This window comes from Poecilia mexicana, unplaced genomic scaffold (genome assembly GCF_051168715.1).
Source record: "Poecilia mexicana isolate PSO_F unplaced genomic scaffold, ASM5116871v1 scaffold_2, whole genome shotgun sequence".
Taxonomy (NCBI): Eukaryota; Metazoa; Chordata; class Actinopteri; order Cyprinodontiformes; family Poeciliidae; genus Poecilia; species Poecilia mexicana.
The window spans coordinates 13983294-14002048 of record NW_028263371.1 but is presented as its reverse complement, the minus strand read 5'-3'; the positions used below and the strand labels follow the sequence as shown (position 1 = coordinate 14002048).

Genomic DNA, 18755 nt, shown 5'->3' with positions numbered 1-18755 from the left:
CATCCTGTGGAGGGAATCGCAATGAGGAAAGACTGCCTCCACAGGATGGATTCCCTCCATCCTGTGGAGGGAATCGCAATGAGGAAAGACTGCCTTAAATCCATAATAAGGTCAAACTCATCTTCACAATTCTTATGTTTGCAATTCGTTGGTGTTTTTTTTTCTGCAGTATCGTCATTGTACTCTGAAAACTTTTTAACTCAAATAGGTCTTTGTAGGCCCAAAATTAACATAACATTCATGTTCATGAACAACAGACGCTCCAGTTTTCATCAGTCGTCTGAACAAGTTAAATCTTTGAAAACAAACAGACTCATCAAATGTTTCTGCAACCAAATCAACCTACAATGGGGGCTCAAGATCAAGCTAAGACACCTGCACATGTGTAGGCATGAAAGGAAATAACAGGTCACAGCGGCGCTGAACGGCGGCAACGTCGTCCACCGTTTTGGAGAGCTTTCACCGGTTAAAAGTCAGTCGGTTGTGTCAAGCAGCCTGAAAAAGCTTGAAAACTCAAAAGAGCTCGCACAAAAGAAACAGTGACAGTATCTCAAATGTGACATAACTGGGTGGAGAGCAGCGAGATGCGGAAAGAGACCGAGAAGGAGAAGTGGTACAGGAAGTGACTGAGGTCTCGGTTAAGTTAAGAAACGGTGATGCTTGCTCAGATGCTCCGACTCTTCCACCAGCTGTAGCGGCGCAGCAGACATTTTCTGCTCCGTCTTCTTCTCCGAGTTGCTCTGCGTTAGATGGACAATCTGGAGGGGGGCCTCGGATCCAGTCTGCTGAGGAAGCTTTCCTCCAGGTAGGCCATGCACATCGACAAGTTTTTGATTTCTCTGTCAAACATGCACTGGAAGTTGAATCACACCCAAGGTAGCTTAAAAAAAAGGCAACTTTTTTGATTAGTTGCCCTTCAACAATGGCCTCAGTCTCCGTCATTAACTCCTAACCTACGCCAGTCGGTTTGACTGGGATTTTTTTTTTCTGCTGGAAGCCACTTGAGTTCTAATAACGGTGGCCAAAATAAATGGCCAAAAAAAAAAAAAGCCAATTTGGAAAGATGTTTCAAATTCATTTCTCAGCATGAGGTGCAGACGTAGCAACTGAAAACAATTCCCATTTAAAAGGATTTAAAGATTTTGTTTACGGAATTGTTTTCCTCCACAAATTTACTCTGGTACACATTGTCCAAACAACAGTACATGCAGAACCACTTTAGTCATTATTATTGTGTGGGAGGAAAGATGTTTCGCCAGAACAGTGTGCTCATTTTGTTTCACATCAATCAAACTGTTTTATATGCTTAAATGTGTGCTGGTAACTATGTAAAACCTGGTATAAAAAGTAATAGTAAAATCGAGAAAGAAAAAAAAAAACCTAAACAAACTAAACTAAAAATACCAAAAACAAATCAAAGAGGCCGAAGGATAAAATCAAACGGCAAAAAGCGACAGAAGCACACTTAAAATTTCAAACGGACATGTCTGCAGATGGAGCCGGGCGGACCCCAGGTTGAGTCAAGTGTGAAGATAATTACACAACTAAGTAGCAGAGTAATATGGTTAAATTAAAAAATTACAACCCACGTAGGTTGGAGTTAATTTGACCGACTTGCAAGCAGGGTTTCACTTTTGTAGGCTGTTTCAAAAAGTTAACATCTGGTGCAGTTTTACCGGCGTACTCGTTCTTTGTTGTTGTTGTTTTGGATGTAGGTTACAGTCTGCTGATTCGTCTCGTTTTCTTCTTCTCCTCGTAGGAAGTCTCACCAGCGCAACAACAGCCCTCACCCTCCAGGGGACAACGAGCAGGGGTATGAAAACGTCTGGACTGTCCTTTCACAACATGTCCGCTCTTCCGGACGTATCGTCACCGTAGACGGCCCGGTTGTCGCCGAACCCCGCAGCCCTCAGCCATTTTGTTTGCTTAATGTTATTAGCTTCAGGGTCCGACATCAAAAACAACACATTGCGCATATTTGTAGGGGGAAAGTATAACTGGTACAGCACTTGACAGGGTAAAAAGCCAGAAAGGAAGTGATTGAACCAGGCAGGAAGTGATCGAACCAGGCAGGAAGTGATTGAACCAGGCAGGAAGTGATCGAACCACGCAGGAAGTGATCGAACTAGAGGTCGTAAACAGGAGTAACCTCTTGCCTTCCTGTTCGGCGGCCTCTTGTTCACAGCAACAGGCAGCCTTAGACAAAACAACCCCCATCTGCTGCGAATTGAGCTTTTCCCCTGATTTATAAAATGGCTGTTTGTTTTCAGATTTCGAGAAGAGTCGACCACACTTAGTGCGATTCATCGTTCACCGCTTCCACCGACTTTGGTGGTTCTATTTACTTCCATTTCAAGAGATGGGAAATGTATTAAAAAAGAAAAAAAAAGTCAAAGAGCACATACAGGATAAGAAAAAAAGAAACCAGTGTCACCATAATGCTTTATATTTGCAAGCAGGGATTCCACAAAAAACGTAACCGCAGTGAATGGAAGCAGCTGAAAGTCAAATTTCTCTTGGAGTTTTTAACCACACAATCATAATTTGACTAAAACATAATTTCAAAGTCACAGCACTCAAACATATTTTAGTCCATCTCTAGTTAATTTCTTTCGAAACACAGTAGATTTCAAAAAGTCATCTTAAGCTTGGTGAAGGGATAAAAAAGAAGATGTCAGTTTCGTAATGCGCAATCTGTTGCTCATTTGGCTTTGACACAGGAAAAAATAAGTCACTCCTGTGGCTAATTATCTTGAATTAGCATGTAGGAGGAACACTTGAAGAGACTGGTTAGCAATTTAACTTAACCCTATAATTGTCTTGACAACACTGGTGTCCTCAATGGACCCGTCGGCTTTACATGTGAGGGGTTATCGACGAGATCTGAAAAGGGCAGCATATGTTTTATTCTGACGGTGAAGCCTTTCGACGTGAAACACAAAAACATACCATAGAAAACTGTATGACTGCAAACAAGACGTGCGGTGGCTTTGATGGCGTGTTTACTCAGTCCTCTCAGGCCAGCTGTTGTCACCGTTGCACGAACCTGGTCGTGTGTCTTCCGTCTCTGGTTCCGCTCGGCCCGGGAGCCGAGATTCCAGATCGTTTCATAATCCCCGGGGCAAAAAAACAAAACAAACAAAAAGAAAATAAGGGTTTGGAACAGATACTGTTTTTTGATGTGTGAGTAAAAAGAGCCGCCGCCTTCGCCCAATTACTTTCACAAACTTCATCCACACTTCCTGCATGTTAGGATCCGTGGGAAAAGCATTTGACTATATATGAAAGTTATTTTAAAAATTATGTTTTTCTTTATTACATGAATCCTCCATATATGGTAACGGCCATGTTGTTTATGTATAAGATGATGGTTTTTTTTTTAATTACTCATCTTGAAGCTTTTTGATTTTCTTTCTTTTTTTTGTTTTGCTTTTGCATACATTAGACAAAATGTAAAAAAAAAAAAAAGATAAAACTAGTAGAGGAATAGATAAACAATATTTCTATTTTTGTCAATATGAAGAAGACAAAGTGTGGACCAAAACTAAAATTAATAAAAGTGTAGATGGAAGCACAAGCTTATTATACCATCACTTTTTATTCATAAAGCATAACTGAAAACAAAGCAGAAGAATATTTTCTGTATATTTTCTAAAACATATCACATAATCCAGCTGAGTCAGAAAATCAAAAAACAAACTTATAAAAAACCAATAAAACTCTAAAATATTTGTTTAGCAAATGATTCCTAGACTTTAAAAAAAGAAAAAAAAAACTAAGAGTGAAAATTTCAATTTTAACTCCTCTCAGTAATTATTCCACATCTCACTGAAATACAATTTGATATTTCTAAATTTTCTTTTTAATAATAATAATAATCCTTCCCTCTTCTTTGAAAAACAACATGAAGGCTGATTAGGATTTGTGTCATGAAATGTGCTGCATTTATCATTAACAATGGCACCAAACACATCCAGTAATAACCAAAACATATATTGTTGAACCACTTTTGCTGAGTATGAACAAGCTAAATGTAGAGCTAGCATTGAGGGTTACGAGGTAAAACGTTGCCCAACCGCTAACAAGCTGCTTTTCCACTCCAAAACAAAAAGTTTCCATTAAAACAGACTAAGGCAGAAATATCATTTGTTAGATTTACTTTCAACCAATCCCCTGTAAGAGTAAAAAAAGGCTCTGAGTTGCAGCTGTGGAGGAGCTAACATGTTCCTTGGTTGAGTCATAATTGAGTCATTTTACATATAATCACCTTCCTAACATAATGGGCTAAGTCTTTTTTTGCCAAAAGTGATTTTGGCTGGGAAAAAAAAAACTTCTGGCAAAAAGTATTTGACAAAGTTGGTGACAGAATAGGCCCTTCCCTCATTGGGTAAATAAAAGTGTAATGATGTACCAGAGGAGGTATTCGTTTGGGTGCTGAACTGTTGAAAGCATTGAAACTCCATCCTGACTTCTTTTTTCTGCATTTAAGTGACTGATTGACAGGAACTCAATTTTGATTCATTGGCAATATCTTTTTTATGTACTTGTACACTGATCTGGTTTTGCAGCAGATGCTATTTCTTCTCTTTCTTTTGTTTTGTTTTGTCTTTTCACCCCGCCATACAAAAAGAGGAAGTACCGTTCACCATTGTAGTCTCTTATTCCTCATTTTCAGATCGTACCATGTATGGACAGCAAATCAGATGAGGGAGTTTTACTAGTCCCACTGAGGAGAAGTAGCGTCCATTAATCAAATGTGTAAGAATAGAAAAGCCAGAGTTTGGCTTTTAGCAATGGATCAAGTGAGAGTTGAGGAAGTGGCATTTTGGGGGAGGGGGGGGGGGTAAGAACTGTGAGACAAAGGTCAAGATTGAAACATTCGATTTCCAAAATACCCAACAGCTGTTTTTATTTTGTTCCTTTTACCTCTGGTATTCTAAATTTGAAGGTTTTTGCATATCCAAAAGATTGGGCTGTATGTTCACCCCTGCAGGGCGAGCGGCGATGACAGCAGCGCCGGCAGGCTCAGCCGCAGACTGTCCCGTCTGGGCAGCAGACATCAGTCCAGGGAACCTCCAAGACCTCCGGTTCAGCCGGAAAGGCCTCCTCCTCCACCTGTCCAGCAAGGTGTGTGCTCTCCGCCGCGCATGGTCCAACTAATGTGCATCTTTAGAGAAAAACAAAACCGAGACATTTTCGACTAAACCTTCATCACTGAGCAGCGATATTACAGCTTTCTCTTGACCCGAGGTGTGTTTGTGGTTGCAGATGAGAGGATTCCACCACCAGCCCTCGTCCTGCCTTCAGCTCCGCCTCCAGCACTGGCTCCTTTCCCGCTTCCAACAGATCGGCCGCCCAAGCGGCCCGACAAATCCACCAAACCCAAGCTCCCGCCTCGGCCGCTCTCCAAGGTGTTCAGTAGCTACGAACACGGATCCAATGTGTTGCAGGTACGTTCTTCCAACTGCACGAGTCGTCCAACCGCAGCTTGGGGTTGAAGTCACTGCATTGTACGCTGTCATTACTACAATAAAAGAAACTGAATTTCTAGCCAATAATGTTGGTTATTTTATGTAAAACATGTCGTTATGAATTTATTGTTTCCTCCAAAGGGCTTCGATACTTTCCGAGGAGATGAGACTCTGTGTGACGTCGTCCTGGTTCCTGGAGACAGCACCGAAGCGTTTCCAGTTCACAGAGTCATCATGGCTTCCTGCAGTGATTATTTTAAGGCAATGTTCACAGGTTTGTTTGACCTTCTATGATATTTGGTGACAGGCAGTTTAAGAAGATTAAGCCCTTTATGTAGGAAGATGTTTGACTTATCGCTCCACTGTGTTTGTTTAATTTGAAGATAATGACTTAAAAACTAATACAGCACACAAAGTCAATTACCTATGCTACTCTGGTGATGAAGATGGTTAAAAAAAGGCGATAATAATGTAGTTGTGAGTTGCCAAACATCCAGCTGTCCATCAGTTGTCTTCTTCCACTTACCTGGCCTGGTAGAAACCAGCTCCTTGTTCTACGCTTTGCTTTCTACTGAGGGTCTGGACGCTCCACTAACGAGAAACGGCTGCTTGCTGGAGGCGTAGACTCTGTGAAAGTTTTAAATGACTGGATTGACGTTTGCCCCAGACGTACATAATGCACCACTTTGACGACCGTCCTCCACTGCGAGGAGAGAAGCGGTGAGCCGAACAAGATGGCTGGTAATGTTAAGTCAATATTTGGTTGTGAGGGTAACAAGTCCAGGAGGGACACCCTGACATCCCTCCCTAGTAAATCCTGGGTCTCCTTCCATTTTAAAGTGACTGGAAAACCTCCAAAAGTTTCCCAGACCTGGACAAAGCAGTCCATCATTTTCTATTGTAGAACCTCTGCATTGGACTTGGAGCCAACACCCATCCTATTAACTTTACATTTGTGTGCAATCTTCTGCAGTTTAGACTGAAAAAAATAACCTCAAAAAATGCTAAATTAAACACCTTGAGACTCTGTCATCACATCTTTAACAGGACCTTTAAAAAGGTTCTTCTACTGCACAGTTCTCAGTAAAAAATAGCTAGACACTTTTTTGATTACAGAAGCTAAGTTGATAGCTCAATGTCATTGTTCTGCTAAATCAGATAGACTCTCGTTGAAACGGCACAGAAATGATCTGTCACGACTTATACTTTCATTTCTGATTACCACGAAAAAGGAAACTCTGCTGACCTTTTTCACTCGCCCTCCTTTACATCGCGGCTTCTAACAAACCCCGTGCTGTAATCCTCGTCAGGCGCGGTTTTCTCATCTCGCTGGTTTTGCCCTGCGTCTTCCTGCCAGCTCAAGACAAATCTCCCTAAGCGATGCAAATTCATGCGTTCACCTTGTGTCTGTCCCTCTGTGCTTCGTTCGCTCTGTTCAGGAGGCATGAGGGAGCAGGAGATGAGAGAGATCAAGCTGCATGGGGTCACCAAGGCGGGCTTAAAGAACATCATAGAGTTCATTTACACATCCAAAGTCATCCTCGACATGGGGAACCTCCAGGACACGCTGGAGGCTGCAAACTTCTTGCAGGTCATGCCTGTTCTGAGCTTCTGCAACGAGCTTCTGAGCAGCGAGGTGAGAAGCGTCTTGACTTTTTTTATTACATGTTGAACAGTGCTGGTTTGCAATCCAGGCCTCTTCCTCAAAGGCCTCTCAGGTCCTCCAAGGCAACACAACAATAGATGCTTTTCCATTACAAATTTACACAAATCTTTGTCAATATTCTGCTAAAAAAAAACCAAACCAAATACATTTATGTTGATACGTCTGAAAAACCACCTAATCCTAGAGGGGGAAAAAAATATATCATAAAACTTTCAAAATGGGCATGTTCCCATTAAGACAATTTATTTTAATTGCAAATTTGGGCAATTTTATGGCTAATGGAAAAGCAGCGACAGTTTAGATAAAGCCAAACTAATTCTATGTCTCCCATGTATCTCTTGGTGCAGATTACAATCGATAACTGTGTGGAAGTGGAGCGGATTGCCACAGATCTGCTCCTTGAGGATGTTCTGGTGAATATTGGTAAGTTAAGACACGCGACCCTTGTAGCACTTAACATTTGTGCAGTGAAAAACAAGAAAGCCCGTCATGCAATGTTTTGTTTCCAGTTTATGATTGGTCTTATCAAACCTAGGGAAGTTTGTGGGGCAGAACCTGACTGCACTGGTGGACTCCGGCCGCTACCTGCAGCTCTCTGAGACCAGCATCGCCAACGCTCTGGCCAGCAACTCGCTGAGCGGTTTCTCAGAGCTGGAGCTCTACCACATCGCCAAAGGATGGCTAGAGCACGACCCTCCCTCGCGTCACTCCTCCGTCTACGCCCTGATGCGCCACATTCGCTTCCCGCTAATGAGCCCCGGTGAACTCATTCAGATCTCTCAGGACGAGGAGGAGGAGGGCGACTCCATGATGCGCTCTGACACCGCCTGCGTGAACCTGCTGCTGGAGGCCAGCAACTACCAGATGATGCCTTACATGCAGCCGGCGCTGCAAACCGAGAGGACGCAGATTCGATCGGACTCCACGCACATCCTGGCCCTGGGCGGCGTGATGCGGCAGCAGCTGGTGGTGAGCCGGGAGCTGAGGCTCTACGACGAGAACACCGGCCATTGGAGGGCTCTGAAGCCCATGGAGGTGCCGCGTTATCAACACGGCGTGGCTCTTCTGGGAGGCTTTCTCTTTATTGTTGGAGGTGAGGGCATCAAGCTTAATGCTCCTTAAGTTGAAGTCATAGTCGGTATTACACTTGAAAGTAAGGGCATTGAGGCCAAGCTAAGCTAATTGTTGAGGTATTCGGTGCAAATAAATGAACCGAAACTTTGAAGGTTCCCAGAAGCTTCATCTGAAGTCCAACAGTTGAAGCGCAGTCATGTGGTTTTGGTATTCACACACACCTTTCATACAACGGCGCAGACCATCTGGGGGACACACCAGATGGTCTCCAGCTTCAGTGTACATCACACCTCCACCTTCAGGGTTAGGGTACCTAGTTCAGCTTTTACCAGACAGTCATGGAGCTAGCGCCACACTTTTCTGTAGTCAGCCTGCTATGTAAACAACGTTACAATTTCAATACAGGAGTTACTACCAATTTACCAGTCTTGCTATTATAGTTATTTAGCGAAAAATTGTATCAATGTACATAATTCCTAGCCTGGTTAAAACCAGCCCTTTGTTCTACGTTTGGCTTCGTCCAGAGGGCCTGGGTGCCCGGCTGTTGATAAATAATTGCTTGTAGAAGGTGTGGACTCTGTTAAAGTTTGAAACTTTACCCAATCGCTAACGGTTGGTTACCCAATGTTGACCCAATTACCTCATTCGGCAGCTGAAGAGAAATGTCAACATTAGTATCTGAGTGCATTTCTGTATAAAACACAGCAACATACTTCAGACCAATCAACGCTTTGCACAGAGTTCTGTGAACATAGTTGCATTCAGGCCTGGTGTCGAGGTCGGCAGGCAGATGCCTCTCTGCAAACAAAGTAATGCAATTTTCGTCACGCAGCAATGAGAACAGATTTGTACTTTCAAAGTACATTTGAGCCTCTATGCTAAGTTTTGAAGCTTAACACCAATTTTCATTGAATTCTTAGGTCAGAGCACATACGACACAAAGGGCAAGACTGCCATAGACAGCGCCTATCGCTACGACCCGCGCTTTGACAAATGGCTTCAGATTGCCTGTCTCAACGAGAAAAGGACCTTTTTCCACCTCAGCGCTCTGAAGGGGAAGCTGTTTGCCGTTGGAGGAAGGAACGCCTCGGGGGAAATTGGTAGGCCCCTCGGCTCAAAATTGTGAGAAATTTCTCGGAAGGAGCATCTGGTTGTTAGCGTTCAACATCTCCTCTCTTGTCCTTTTGACCAGACACCGTGGAGTGCTACAACCTGAAGAAAAACGAGTGGACCTTTGTGACCAACATGATGGAGCCTCATTATGGGCATGCTGGGACCGTTCACGGGGGCCTCATGTACATCTCAGGTGAGAGAGCAATGCACAAAGACAGACAGGGGTATCTTTACAGTACTTAAAAGTATGTGCACAGTTTTATTTGTTTGCCTTTTTGCCTTCTGAAGGATTTCCAACAGGTTTGCAGGAAGTAGCTCACCTGCAGTAAACTGGAGGATCCAGACTTGGCAGTAGAGCATAAAATTCCCTCCAAAAGTATTGGAACAAGGCAAATTCTCTAGTTTTTGATGTACACCAAGACATTTGGGTTTCAGCTTTTATTTCTTGGTATTTACGTGTAGACGTGCTTAGCAGCTCAGTAGATGGCGCCTTTTGTTTGAACCCAACCATTTTTCAAGTGATCAAAACTGTGACTGGCAGGTGTTTCTTGTTAAGCAGGTGTTGCCTTTGAGGTCGATTGTTCAAAACATTAAACAGCCTTCTTGTTAAAGTGGGTTAACCAACATGAAGACTGGAGAGCTCTTCATAGGGGAAAAACAAGCCAATTAGAAGCTGAGAAAAGTAGGAAAACCAATCAGAGCCATTGGACAAACATTAGGCATAGCAACGATTTGCAATCTATGAGAATTTCTCTCTATCTTTTGCCTGTCTGGGAAAAATTTTAACTTTTCCTGGCAGTTAAAAAAAAAATACATTAAGTATAATTATGGACTTTCACCCACATATGAGGACAATAATTTAGTAGCAGCTTATGGCAACTGAACATTTGTGTTGCTAACCGCTAACAGCGATTGACATAACGTTCCACTGAATCCACTTGTGATTTCATATGTCCAAAAATGCATGATGCATGATGTTAGCCTTTTTGTGATCTCCTAGTTTTACCGTCCATCGTTACTGGCTTCGCTATTAGGCCAGCAGATTCTGGGCAGGCTATTTTTGCATCTGACAATTACATCAACGTTTTAGTCACTTCTCCCTGGTTCTCCAAACCGAGATGACTCAAAGCAAGCTTGAGGAATATCTCCCTGCTTTCCTTGGATTTGTGTAAACGAGTGTAGATGTTTGATTTTATGAACACTAACAGTTGAGCAGCAAGAGGCAATTAGCATTTCTCACCTGCTTTTGTAAGGATACCTTCTGAACGGTTTTGAAATAATAAGAGAGCTTCAGAGCTAAACGCAGCTCCTAACAGCGCTCTAGCTCAGGCTTAATGCTGCCTGTTAAAGTAAGCGACTGAAAGCAGAGCAAAGTCACATTACTGAACCCGCAAAATAACACTTCCTTCTATAAATGATCTCTGTGTAAAAATGACTCATCCTGAATGGGGAGAGAGAAAGCCACATAAGTCGTGTTTTATCTGTTCTTGAAGCGTTTCCAAAAGGTCAACTTCTTTTTATTCTTTTTATAGCTCCACCTCAACAAGATGCATTTGAGTTTTGTTTTTTAAAACGTATTCCCAACAATGAGAAGACAGCTGATCAAAGCGCTTAATTACAATTCTCTGCACTGATATAATTTCCCAAAAACTCTCCATCCCACGGTTTGTTGGAGTTATGGGAAACTAGCTCGGGTGGTCAAAACAAACCAACAAAACTTTTTATCAGCAGGAGATTTGCTTGATGCAAAATTGACGAGCAAATTAGCTTGTGCAGCCATCTAACCGCATTCCCTCCCAGGGTCTTTTTCACAGCTGTTAAACCACACAATGCATCTACTTTGCGTCTAACTGCTGTTCACACGGTTGACTGCTGCAAGAAAGCAAAGCGTGTTTGTTTTTTTGGTTTGTTCACAAATTAATTTCAGTCTTTTGGCACTGCAGCCGCTTTAAAAAAATCACTCTCTGGTGTCGAATATCTGACGCTGCCACATGAGCAGAGCTCTGTGGCATTCGAGAGACTTCGAGAAGAAAAACCAAGCACGAGCTTTTGTAGCTGCTGGTGAGCTTTGCAACTTAGAGCTTCGAGGAAACACTACACAAGTATTAAACCTTCCTGTATTTGGTATTTTCTGATAAGTCAAGTGAAAGAGTTTGTTTTTTTTTGTCAGGTTTTGTTAGCTTGTAGACGGCACCCTCTTAGCTGACCTACTTTGAAAGCCTTTTCCTGTTTTAGCGGCGCTCTCATAGGCCGCTCTCAACCTGAACTGGGTTTCTTAGCAACCCTTGGACAGGAAAACCACTTCTCGCAATGAGAGCTCAGTGCAACCTATAAGTTTCACATGTAGGCTTCAGAACCAGGAAGCCCAAAGGCCTGTGGTTAGAGTGGGCCTCCGAAACTCAGCACCTATTTCACTTCTCTCATTTCTGTAGACCTACACGTAAAGCGAACACTGTGGAAACTGTACCAGGCAAGTTCTGAACGGGGGTATTATTATTTCCTTTTTCACCATTTTTTTAAAATTTTTATCACCTTCTGTCATGGTACAACCACAAACATCAATGTATTTTTTGGGGGAGATTTAAAAGGGACCTATTATGCAAAATTAACTTTTTGCATCGTTTTATACTTCCATTTGGGTCTCAGCTGCTATTGTAGCAATAATTTATTTATTTTTTGGTGTCTAGAAAATGAGTGGTTTCAAAAACCTCATGATTGTTAAGTCACGATTAAAGGGGGACTGCGCCGTTACCTAGCAACCCCAACCGAGTCAATACATCTCCTAGCAACCCGCCCGGTTTTAATGCTGTACGCACTGAACAGAAGCTGCTGGAGAAGACAATTTTTTTTATGTTGCTGGATTCTTGTTGGTTGTGCAGAAGGCTCCACTTCTGCTTTTCAAAGACAAACGGTTGTATAATTGAGCATCTGTTTGCAGCCATTTTCATGTACAATTGTTAACTTTGAGTTGGCTGGCAGTGGGCGTGGCTTATAAAGTGACAAGAGGCCCTAAAACGCTGCAACTCTTTTGGCTCTGAGTCTACAAACTAGAAAAACATTTGGATCCTTAATTATTTTGACCTAATATGTTTTGCAGAATAGCTCATCTAGTATGGTTTCTTCCTGCACTTATTTATATACTTTCTTTCCATCTTCACATAAACTCTAATAAGACTGCTAAAGAAAAGCATCCCCACAGCATGAGGCTTCCACCACCGTGTGTCAGAGAGGCTGCGGTGTCTTCGACAGTGTTAGTTTTCATCTGTGCAACATTTTTCATTTTGGCCTGAAAATTCAATGTTGGTCTCTTAAACTAGAACACCCTCTTCCACAGGTTCTCTGTTTCCCTTTCATGGTTTGTGGCAAAGTGGCCTTCTTTTGTCTTTCTGTCAACAATGGCTTTTCTTCAAACGGATTATGTCACCGTAACTGCGAGGCTATTGCACCTGCCTGCAGCAAGCACACTTATTTTGACTGGCTTATCACAGTGTCAACATATAAGAAGCTTTCAAAAAGCTCCTTATACACTTCAGACGTACTAAAACTGCACTGATACTGAAAATAGAAAGAACATAACTTTTGTACTAGTGAGCTTTTCTGCTGCTGTGCTGAAAACAACTTATTTTCGAGTCCCTGGGTGACCAGTCAGCGATTAAGACGGCAGAAATCTCCCGACTAGCCGTTAGCCGGAGTCTCTGATCTAAATTTGAGATCGTGCTTGAGTAATGTGACGGTAATGGAATAATAATAATAGTAAAGCAAGAACACATTCTCTAAAGTCAATAAACGTTAAATTCTGATGAACATTTAAAAACTGGGACTGGGAGACATTTAAACTGTCCAGAATAAATAAACCAAGCAACAGAAACGACAAACAGAATGAATTATTGGAGTCTCTGTTAACAAAAGAAGGATAGCAAAGCACCAGAACAAAGAGCAATATTTGGTAGAAAGAGAGAAAATGGAGAACAGTGATGAACTATTAAATAAATAACTCATAATTTCTTGCACCATCTGCTGTAAGCAAACCTGACATTAAAAAAATCTGAGCTTTCTCTTCAAAGAAACTAAAGCCAATACAACAGAACATAGAAATTAAACTTTACTGCGGTAATGTTGGCAGAATACATTTTTTTAATGGTCAATATGATATCGTTTTTTTGCTCTCATATTACTAAAATAAAATAAGAAATGGGGCAAATTATTTGTTTATCTCGTATCTAATTGCTAATCTGTTCTTGTCATTTCGTAGTGCATGAGAGAGTGCAGCAATCTGAGGAAATGCAGCTCGGTCGCTGCGCCTTCTCAGGCCAAACAGAAGCGATACGGCGGCTCGCTGTCTGTTGTCTGGAAAGCACCAAATGATTAGCGCAAGCTGTAACCCCACACAAATATGTTCATCCTCATTACAAACACGTATTTTGGCACGATGTCAAAACGGTAACAATGGCGTCTACTCTTCAGGGAACTGTTAGCCCACTTGATGCTGAAGGCTGATTTCAGCTCCTGCATAATCATGTTCTTTTTTTGTTGCTGTTTCGTAAGCAAATATTGTGGATGTAAAGTTTTCATCATCTGACACAGTAAATACATCGTCACTGTCTGAGCCGTCCCTGAACCTGCTGCACTCTTAATCCAAACTAACTGGAGCTGCACCATCCACTGTTTTCACTTCCGATATAGATATCTGAGGTTTAGTATACAGAAAAACATGCTAAGTTGACTTAAAATGTCACTTTAGAAAAAGAAAACAGGCATTAATTTACTGAATTACAAATTTATTTGATGACTCTGGACCAGTACAGCACATTTAAATACACCAATAGCTTCAAAAGCCTGATCAAATATGGAAAAACTTTAATTTGTTCAGTCAGTGCAATTAGTAACCAAAGTAAAATAAATAATAGACTCTGTTAAACACAACAGGCTGACTACTTTGGTCAAAAAATAAACAAATCGTCTTTGACATGGTTCAGAAATTAAAATGAAGTATTCTGAATATAATTTAAAATAAGGAATAAAGCATGAAGCCGCTCAGAGCACAAAGCGTAGAATTAGACTGATTAGATCTGCCCTTATGGATGGGGCACATAAACCCGAGCTGGAAGTGATTTCAATATCGGGATCGATACAGATATTAATATCAGATCGGTGCATCTCTAGCCGTGAGAGGTTGAGTGGCTAAAGTCTTTCCTCTGCCTACATTTCCCAGAATGCTGCACGGTTCTGGTTCACAGATCAGTGAAATGACTAAACATCAGACATATTATCTATTGATATTGATCATGTGTTTATCGCAATAACTTTTGTTATTGATTTATTGCCCAGTCCTAGTCTTACTTAAAATATTTTATGCTACAGTAAAAATAAATCCAGCACCTCACTTGACCGTTTCCAAGGTTTCCCCCTGAAAACTTCCTAACCCCGGGAGTTTGGTGGAAGGAAGGTCATTCATCCACCAGCTTGTCGTGTTTTTGAGATAAAAATGTTTAAAGTTGACAGGAAATTTTAAAATATAATTTGATAATCATGTGTTGTTGAAAGATTAATACCTGAACACCAACTATAAAGTCTTAATATGCAAATATTTTTAAAAGACTTAAAAAAAAATAAGCAATGCTTAGCCTGGTGGGACACAAGTAAAGCCTGGTGGCCTGCCAGGCTTACAAAACCCTGATTTCTTAGTTTCCAACATGCCCCTGGAAAAATCCATATTTTCATTTTGAGTATTTAGAACATTTGGTGAGCTTTTGGCTACTTTTGCTGTGGTCACATGAATCTACTTCTCTTCGGTCTCGCAGGTGGCATCACCCGTGACACCTTCCAGAAGGAGCTGTGGTGCTACGACCCGGTCGCCGACTCGTGGAGCCGCCGGGCCGACATGATGGAGCTCCGCGGCCTGCACTGCATGTGCACGGTGGGGGACCGGCTCTATGTGATGGGTGGCAACCACTTCCGGGGCAGCAGCGACTACGACGACGTGCTGGGCTGCGAGTACTACAGCCCGGACACAGACCAGTGGACGGTGGTGGCGCCGATGCCCCGCGGCCAGAGCGACGTCGGCGTCACGGTCTTCAACGGCCAGATCTACGTGGTCGGGGGTTACTCCTGGAACAGCAGGTGCATGGTGGACATCGTCCAGCGCTACGACCCAGAGCAGGACGTGTGGGACCGAGTGTTCAATGTGCTGGAGCCCCTGGGAGGGATCCGGGCCTGCACGATGACCGTCCACGTGCCGGAGGGGTCGGTGGACGAAGCCGAGATACAAGATTGCCCGTTACCCACGGCTAAGACCTGCTAGCCACCTACATCAGGCTGCTTTTGGGGGGGTTTCCAGCTTACGCCGTAGCAGTCAGAATCCAAAACAGGAAGCAGTGTGGGTTGTGACACAAAGGTTTCATGTGCAAACAAAAGCCAGCGAGTGCAGCTTGAAACACACATGTCGTATTTCAGTTATTTTCTGTCCTTCCCACAAGCTGTTAGCCACGTAGCATCTGCTTGTGTTCTGTCTGAAGACTCTGAATAAAAACATGGAGCTGCTTCGCCACGCACTGAAGGCCTCTGCTTCGCAGGTGAACCTTCAGTCGAACCGATTCATCTATTTCCTGGCACAAAGTCGTCAGATTAAAGATTAATAAATCGAGCGAGAGCTGTCTTTGTGGAACACGGCTCTGTTTCTCTCTCCAAGACCAGCTCGAAGGACTGTACAGATTTGCCAGACTTAAAATAGAGATGATGATGGTGTGTGTGTGTGTGTGTGTGTGTGTGTGTGTGTGTGTGTGTGTGTGTGTGTGTGTGTGTGTGTGTGTGTGTGTGTGTGTGTGTGCGTGCTGCAAAAAAAGAAAAAGCCACAGAGAGGTTTGCTTGTGTGTTTTTGTGAGTGGAACGTTTGTAGCTCAGTCATGAGACATCAGTCCCTGCCATGGCTACAAAGACCACACATCGTTATCATGTCGTGGCGTTGGAACTTCCTGTCCCCTCATTAATTAGGCCCGTGTGCAAAATCCCTGCTTTCACACTTTGGACCTGTTGAACCGTCAGCTTTTGGCAAACAATGTTCAGCTAAGAATGTGAGAAAATCCTGACTTGCCGTTGCTTGATGTGAACATGAGGATAAGCGAACAAAGGCCTCAGCCGTCCTGCTGCATTAATCCCACTAGATTACGCTCAGAGAGAGACTTTCTATTTACTATCAACCGCGACAAGAGTTGAGCTTAACGATGTGTGACGACAAGATCGTCCTTATCTAAAACCACGCTAACACACACACACACACACACGCACACACACACACACACACACACGCTGACACTCCTGGCTGTCTGACGACTTAACTACCCTTGAATCTTTGTCCTTCACTTCCAGATAAGACAGCAGACAGCTGTGATTATGGCTGCTGTGCCAAGGCCTTTTAGCTGCAATGTTGAAAACCAGACTTCTACCTTGGAGCTGAAAATCCAAAAAAACAAAAAAAGGAATGGAAAAAGAAAAAGAGCTTGATTGCCATGGCAGAAAGAATGGCCAAGGCTAATTTGATGGAGAGAGAGAAAGGAAGGAAGGAAAGAGTGAAAGAAGGACAGAAAGAAAGAACGAAAGAGGAAAGAAAGGGATGACATGAAAACAGAAAAGAAAGAAAGGAAGGAAAGTAAAAAGAAACAAGGGAAGAGGACAGAAAGAAGGGAAGAAAGATTGGATGACATCAAAGCAGAAAAGAAGGAAGGAAAGAATGGAAGAGGAAAGAAAGATTGAAAGGAAAAAAAGAAGGGAAGAAATAAAGTCAGACATGATGAAAGAAAAAAAATGGACCTTTTCTACTTCCACTCCTTTGGAAGTAGAAAACATAAACAGCTGCATCTCAACAAACCATATGACTCAAATGAAAATGGATTCATCTCAGCGATTCATTTCAAACATATATGCACGTTAAAATGTGATCCCATGGAACTGAAAGGACTTCTTCAAACTTACAACCTTCAGCAATAAACATACTTTGCCATAAACCAATATTTATGTAATATAAATGTTTTTTATTATTACTTTGGTGAGATATTCTAATCTTAAATGTCCAAAACAGAAATAAAGGCTTGAAAACATCCGTCTGTGTATAAATGATCTATGTAATGTGTTATAGTTGGCGATTTAAGCTGCGGATATGAAGTTTTTAATAATTTATTGAATATGATTATGTTTATATAGCATGGCTTAAAGCTGAAAAGATTCAAAATTCAGTTTGTAAATTACATAAGACAAATATTTTTTAGAAAATCAGATCCTGTTTTGGAGTTGGGCACGTTATCCAAATGTTTTAATGGAAAGTTAAGTGGAAGGAAGACATGGTAAAAAAAAAAACCTGAAAGGATGACCAAAGCCCTCAGAAAATTAGAAAGCACAACTCATCCAAAAAAAAAAGTTGGGGGAAAGGAGAAGCACAGCTGTGGCAGGAGTCAGTTCTTAAAGCGCCACAAACACAAACATATAAAGTCTGTATACAATCTAAAGTATGTTTTGCATTTTATTTGTAAGTCAGGGATCCAAAATCTGAAAAAGAAGGAAATTCCCTTTTAAGATGCTAATTTTATTTTCCTTTTTACGGTTTCACCCAGTGTATTATAAGCCTGGCGGGCCACCAGGCTTTACTTGTTCCCCCACCAGACTAATTATTGCTTATTTATTTAAGTCTTTTTAAAATGTTTGCATTTTTTAAGACTTTATAGTTGGTGTTCAGGTATTAATCTTCCGATCTTTTAATAACACATAATTATCAAGTGATATTTTCAAATTTCCTGTCAACTTTAAACATATTTTAACACAAAAACATGACAGATCGCTGGACGACTGACTGCTCTAACACCCAACCACCAGGCTTAGCAAGTTTCCTGGGGGAAACCTCGGCCTTTAATCACAAATGTGTATCACGTAGCTTTTCCGTGATATTCTAATTCACTGGGACGCACCTGAGAACCACACAGGTTTGGAATCTGAGGTCGAGGTTTGACTAGCAAAGTCTCACATCCTGCAATATATTAAAAAAAAGTCCCATAAACATTCTGACGTCTTAAAAGTTTCAGCTTGTCCAAAACACAGGAAGTTGTGGGAGGATTAGTCTGTAAAAAGCCCAGCGGCTGAAGTCGCGATGTTGAATTTATTGTAATTAACCGAAATGTCCAGTAAAACGGCGCATCTATGTTTGGTAATAGCTGTCGGGAAAGGTAAAACCCGCCGCCATGCTCACAGTTTCCATCACTCAGCCACTAGACCTCCGAACTATAGTTTACAGAGCAACCAAGGGGCCAGCTACAACTAATCATGTGGTATAATAAAAACACGCCTGACCACACGTCAGACAGATCTTACCTTGAGATGACAAATCTTGTTTCATTAGGCTGATATAACCTTGCGCCTCGCCTCCCACTCACACACAAACACACACA

At 42.1% G+C, this 18755-nt stretch overlaps 1 protein-coding gene across 1 annotated transcript; it reads left to right on the top strand.

Annotated features, from left to right (window-relative positions):
• Nucleotides 1-372: 372 nt before the first annotated feature.
• On the top strand, nucleotides 373-17419 carry LOC106917522 (kelch-like protein 9). The gene is made up of 11 exons (XM_014986552.2): nucleotides 373-805; nucleotides 1760-1813; nucleotides 4994-5127; nucleotides 5269-5450; nucleotides 5613-5745; nucleotides 6911-7107; nucleotides 7485-7560; nucleotides 7673-8230; nucleotides 9132-9311; nucleotides 9404-9517; nucleotides 15126-17419. The coding sequence occupies exons 1-11, from the start codon at nucleotides 750-752 to the stop codon at nucleotides 15623-15625; spliced, it is 2184 nt and encodes a 727-aa protein (XP_014842038.2). The 5' UTR covers nucleotides 373-749; the 3' UTR covers nucleotides 15626-17419.
• Nucleotides 17420-18755: the final 1336 nt, after the last annotated feature.

What these genes read in the sequence shown, in the direction of transcription:
- LOC106917522 (XM_014986552.2), top strand. Translation starts at nt 750, where the DNA reads ATGGACAATCTGGAGGGGGGCCTCGGATCCAGTCTGCTGAGGAAGCTT. An exon ending in CTGAGGAAGCTTTCCTCCAG is followed by an intron (nt 806 to 1,759) that starts GTAGGCCATGCA and finishes TTCTCCTCGTAG; the next exon opens with GAAGTCTCACCAGCGCAACA. An exon ending in CCAGGGGACAACGAGCAGGG is followed by an intron (nt 1,814 to 4,993) that starts GTATGAAAACGT and finishes TCACCCCTGCAG; the next exon opens with GGCGAGCGGCGATGACAGCA.